This window comes from Fulmarus glacialis, unplaced genomic scaffold, assembly GCF_000690835.1.
Source record: "Fulmarus glacialis isolate BGI_N327 unplaced genomic scaffold, ASM69083v1 scaffold39667, whole genome shotgun sequence".
Taxonomy (NCBI): domain Eukaryota; kingdom Metazoa; phylum Chordata; class Aves; order Procellariiformes; family Procellariidae; genus Fulmarus; species Fulmarus glacialis.
In genome coordinates, this window is record NW_009225805.1 from 18,571 (window position 1) to 24,368 (window position 5,798).

The 5,798-nt window shown below is 41.3% G+C and overlaps 1 protein-coding gene across 1 annotated transcript in view; it reads left to right on the forward strand.

The window, feature by feature from the left end:
- Positions 1–5,798, forward strand: part of SAMD3 (sterile alpha motif domain containing 3) — a 25,859-nt gene that overhangs the window by 7,087 nt on the left and 12,974 nt on the right. The window contains exon 4 of the mRNA XM_009582599.1: positions 1,339–1,506. Within this exon, the coding sequence (XP_009580894.1) occupies positions 1,339–1,506 (168 nt within the window). The remainder of the gene's footprint in view (positions 1–1,338; positions 1,507–5,798) is intronic.

Below are 5,798 nucleotides of genomic sequence, written 5' to 3' on the forward strand. Positions count from 1 at the left end.
TCATGCTGCCTCCACCACTATCCTCTTTTAAGAGACCCTCCCATCCGTACCCCGTGGGTGAGAAAGGCAGGCACGTCAGACTCGCTGCAAAGAAAAATACTGTACTACTTAGTCTACTTTTACTGAATTCTGGCTTACACCAAAGCTAACCCTTAAAGTCATATGACCTTGCCTAATAAAGGACATCGTTTTGGTAAGAAATTTGGAGTAATCATTCTTCTGTTTATATTGTGTTTTAGTATGTCAGGGAGTACAGGCTTGAGTATAGTATTAAGTGAGTATAGTATTGGAGTCAATTTTAGAAAATGAAGTAACAGCTATTTGAATCTCTCTTGCCATGTCCTGTCATTTACAGTCACTTTTCTGACTAATTTTTGTTCCCTCTGACTGTTGAAAACCCTCAGTAACTGAAATAAGCAGTTGTTTTTGAGGATCTGACAAACCGTTTTCAATATTCACAACTGCAGGGTTTGCCTGCAGACACGTTTAGCAGCCTTGGCTTAGTAATTGCTTCCCTGCATGTCAGTAGTTAGCAGGGCTGGGTCCCACCACGGGACACCCAGCTGGGGACTGCAGGTAAACAGCCGCCTGTCCGTAAGGATGCACGAGGAAGTTCGGCTGCCAAGGAGTGATGAGTGGCTCCATTAAAAAAGGACTGCATCCACTTGCAATGCAGAACTGCCTTTAACTTACATGCCTTGAGGAGTCTCACAAATGCTAGGACCTACTGAAATGATCCTTTTAATTCAGCAATTTTTAGTTCGGTTTAATAACACACTTGATCCAGTGTAACTGTAGGCTTCCTGCAAAAGGGAGCGTCCCACCCGTGTCTTTCCTGCTCCCTTGTATTAGAGATGATAATCATACAACTTCACAACCAGTCAGAGGCAGGGAAAAATAATCCACTCAAAAAAACACCATTAGTCTTCTGTGGCATCAGGGAGCTGATCTGATTCACTGTGTAGTTTCATGACCCGATGTCATCAATGGAGCGTCCAAAAGTAGAGCTGAGAAAAGGAAAGCAAACTGCGGTTTCACTGACAGCCCTGGTTATATCGGATAAATCTAACTCTTAGGTTCAATTACTGTCATCCTTAATGAACCACGCCGGTGCCAGCAGCCCTGCTGTTTAGTTGCCATACAGTCATATACCACAGGTGCTTGTGTTTCCTTCAGTCCTGAAGCCACCAGTATGCTGATGCCCCCCTGTGAGTCTTTTTCTGCTTAGTGGATAATGGTTTTTATAAAATAGAGTTAGATAAAACAAAGTAACCTGCTTTAGGAATGGGGCAAGTTCTTGAAAGATAGTGGTAATGACAGATGTTTTTCCCCATGCAGTTGCTATGGAAACGGGCCCTTAAAGATCGTTTCAAATATGTGCGGAGACCTATTGAAGATGATGAGCAAGTCCTGAGGAACAAATGCAAGTTTGGACACAGGCGAGGACAGACCAGGAAATCTTCATTTGCTGAAAACAAATGTGATGACGTCCAGGTGCAGGTAGAGGTAAGATTTTTGATGCTTAATTGAGTTCTGTGTCTTTCAGCTCCTCTGCTGATGGTAAGGCCACCAGCCAGTAAAGGGGAGAATGAAGTGATCTCATCCTATTTAAACTCATTTCATATAGAGTTTGTCCTATAGCCAGACCCTGACTTCTTTCTCTTTCTGGGTAACTATCAATAGTGGAGCTGAACCTGATACTGGATGCCTTGCACATTTGTAGTCATTTAGAGTTGTTGCCAGTTGGACATAAAATTCTGTCTTTTTTAAAAATGCAATATTGCCATTCTGCTTTAGGTTATACAACCTCCAATTAGAGTGAAAAACCATAGAGGCTTACATCTAAGAGCTGAAACCTCTGTACAAATAAGAATGCAAAGTGATATTTGAGCTGGTAGCAAATGGTCATATCCTACTGTCACACTGCATTTTGTTGCATAAAAACTGTTTGTGTTGATGTGTCATATAGATAGGGATGCTTACGAATGTATGCATGCAGTTGCTGTATTTCCCTTTAGTTAGAGAATTCAGAGTGTTATCACTGTCCAGTAAGTGTTTGAAGCATACTAATTAATTTATACACTTTTATAAATACATTAAGGTTCCAGTTATGCTTTGCCAACACTCCTCACACTTCCTTTAGTGCTGCAACTAAAATGTGGTAAAATTTAAACAATTGTAAGAATGTGATAAAGAAGATATGTGAGCAGATATTTGACTTTAGTTTACATATGTCCATCCTGCTGTTTACCAGACACATGTCTTTAGGGCAACAAGAGTGGCTTACTGGATGCATTTTGGCATAAATCACCCTTGTGTCTGAAGGTAGCTGTAGTTTTCTACCCAAAAAGCAGATATATGTTTTTGGTTTGGTTTTTTTTTTTTCTTTTTTTTTAAAGCTTCAGTAATTTCTGTTTATCCCCTTTTGCTTAATGTATGCAGGAATAAACACTTCCCTCTTTCTGCCTGCTTTAGTTGAAATGTTTGCAGAATGTGTGAAGTAAGAAACCTTTAATTTGGGTGCAAAACAATAAACAGTCTTGCATGCACTAAAAGAGAAATGACAGGCTCCTGGTTTTGTGCATGCATTAAGAATTGGCCATCCTTTATCTGGTAATGCTCGGAAAGGGCAAATGTGGGTCTTTTTTGTCACATCAGCTAGCTGAGAAGGGCTTTGCAGTGATCCTGTAGGGACTGCATGCTTGACTTCATTTTTCTATAGAGAAGGTGTAACTGCACTGCGCTATGTGTCTGTAAATGAGGAATCACCCCTCTGTTTAACTGCATTGCCCAAGGCCATCACTGGTCATTCCTTGTTTACTTCAGAAATTGAAGAAAAAGGAAGTATGTTCCACCTCTTCTGAAGTCCTAGACATTTTCTGCTAGCCTTAACGTTGTAAGCAAGTAAGAGTTAAACAGGAAGGAGGCGAGAGGATGCTGAGTCTCCCTGAACAACTTTTACTTTCTTTCTCTTATTTTTCCTGTACCCTAAACATCAGGGAGAGAGATATAAATGCAAAAATTAACACTTGTGGAGCCTATTAAGGCGTAAGAATGAGTCCCACAAAATTAAGGGAATTATACCTTTTTTAGTTTTAAATGTGTTTCTACATTGAAACCAGGCATGTCTGGCTCTGAGATCTTAAATTATGTCAGTACAAACAGCAGCTAAACAAGATGTTTGTTTATCATTCTTTCAAACAAATGCCGTGTGGGGTTTTTAATTTTGTATATTTAGGAACACACATAAAGGCACGTTTCTGCTAATCCTTGGCACTAACTACTTTGTGATAAATTTAAACTGCTAAACAAAGAGTCTTAGCCTCAAAAAATAAATATTTGGTCTAGAAGCCAATACCACAGGCAAAACCAAATGATTTTCAAATTATCATTACCAGATCCCCTTGCCTTCTTCCCTTTTCCAAGTCTGGAAGAACAGATCAGCCTTGTGTGGACTAGAAGCCAACACATCAGGATTATTTAAGGTGAAAGGGTGGGAACTGAGTTCCAGGTTAAGGAGACCTTTGGAGAATAATCTGTCAAGGATTCCCAGCCCCTTAGATAGGCAGAGTGGGACATTTAGGGCATTATAGGTCAAAGCCAACTGGCAAGCAGTGCAGATGAAAGAGCACATCTGTTCCCAACAGATGACCTACTTACCAGCCATACAGCTGACTTCTATATTAAGCTTTAGTTTCTGAATAGTCGTAAGATGTAACTCCGTCAAATGTGCTTTCTGTCAGTATAATCTTGGATTGTTCATGGTATGCAACTGATAAAAAGATTATTTACGAATAGGAAATGCCTCACTGGCATACCCGGCATTTGTTTTTATATAAAAAGGGTAATAAATCTATTACTACTAATAAAATCCTTGACCACTCTTTCTATTTCATCATGTGAAAAAACAGTTGCTTGCCAGGAAAAGCTTCCTGTGATGTTTTGGGATGTGCTCAGAGCCACAGATGATGTCTGCCCCTTGGTCTGTCCAAGCCCAGTTACCTGCCAGCAGGCATTCCTCCTCCAAACACAGTACGAGTGTTACTTGGCCTCCCATGCAGAGCATTGCTTCCAGATGCAGCATCTGGCTTTCTCCTCCAGCTTCTTTAAAACGTCTGCTGATGTATTGCTCATTACAGAGCATTATATTCAAGCAAGATTGAAGAGTATATTCATTTTAGAGTGGCTAAAAAGGAAAGGTCTTGAGCAAGTGCATTGCCCAGAGCTGTAAAATGATGGTAAGCAAGCACATAAGCCCACTCTGGAGGTGTCTGTCACTGAAGGAGGTTTTGCTTAAAATGATGCTCCCTACAAATATTCATCAGGTTAAGCCATCATTGGAAAGAAGCTTGGACTGTGCCTGACGTAGACATTAATATGAGCCTCCATGTCTGAAGGATATTCAGAACTTGATCAGGAAAGCCTTCTTAATTAACAAATTTTCTGGCTATGGAGTGAGAATCCTCCTCAGTCATTTTCCACAGTCAGGCAAATATCCTGGAGCTGCAGCAATCCAGGGGAGAGTGTTTGTAATGATAATTACCTTCATCTGCTGCAAATGGAAGGGTGATCACACCGTGAAACTAAATAAGAAAGGCAAGCCAGTCTCCCCTCTGCAGCCAGGGTCGGATTGCTGCTAAGGCAGCCATCCAGTGGCTTGTTCTGACTGATCTCATTCTTTTTTCAGCATCAGAATGGTAGCATAAAACTCTTCCTCTGCCCTAAGGAATTATTTGGCTTATGGTCCTTCAGGCTATGAGAGAAACCACCCCCTGCCAGTTGTGACAGGAGGGGCTGTAGACTTGGGAGAGCCAGAAGGAATAGGAAGATAGGACACTCTTGGTGTGCATCTTTGGCCAGAGGATTATCAAAAGGCAAAAGGTGATGGAGAGGGAAGTGCAGTTAGAGCTGGTGATTGGCTTCCATACGATGAAAGCATGTGGTCCAAACACTAGCTTAGTCATCACAGGGGTGGTGACCAAAGAGCAAATTGTCCTTTTCGGAACTTCAAGTTTTGAAATCTTGTCAGTCTTGAACAGTGCTGTCCATGGGAAGTGTGACTTCACAGTCAGTTCAGTTAGCTGAAGACAGACATAAAAATGCCCATAGATATCCTGCATGGCTCCACCTGCCAATCCAGAAGGGCATGGGTCTCCCATAGGTCCTGTGTCATATTCTGCTACTTCCAGAGGTTTCTGGGATACCCTTATGACATCTCAAATGCTACTAAATAGCTATATCTATGCAACTGAATCAAGCTCCTTCAGTCCATCCCAGCCATTGTATAAGAAAACCTGTCAGCAAAGGGACTATCCAAGGATATCTTAAGTTACCTGAATTTTAAGGGAATGTAACAGGCTAGAAGACTGTTAGTAGTTCAAGATCTTAAACAGAAGTGGAGAGAGAGAGAATACAGCCCCTCTTCTAATGCCTCCAATTTCTTACATCCTATGACAGCCTGTTTGTGAGGTCATCAGTGCTTCTCTGAAGCTGTCACACAAGCAAATTTGGAGTTAGATGTGAAAAGGAGAAATAGGTTGTCAGTTAAGATAGTGGTAGATGTTTGCAGATAACTGGGCATATTTGCCACACCCAGCAGAGCTGGGAATAACATAATGAAAACAATTTGTAAAGGGGCCACCAGCAGGCCATCTCCTTTCTGTGTCTATGGCATAGAGATAAGAAATGTTTTGGTGAGTACTTAGACTGGGAGAAGCAGAAGAATTCTGCAGAAACTTAAACCCATGAAGTTGGACATCTGCTGATATTATTCCTGTACAGGGAAGATAAGCAGGAAT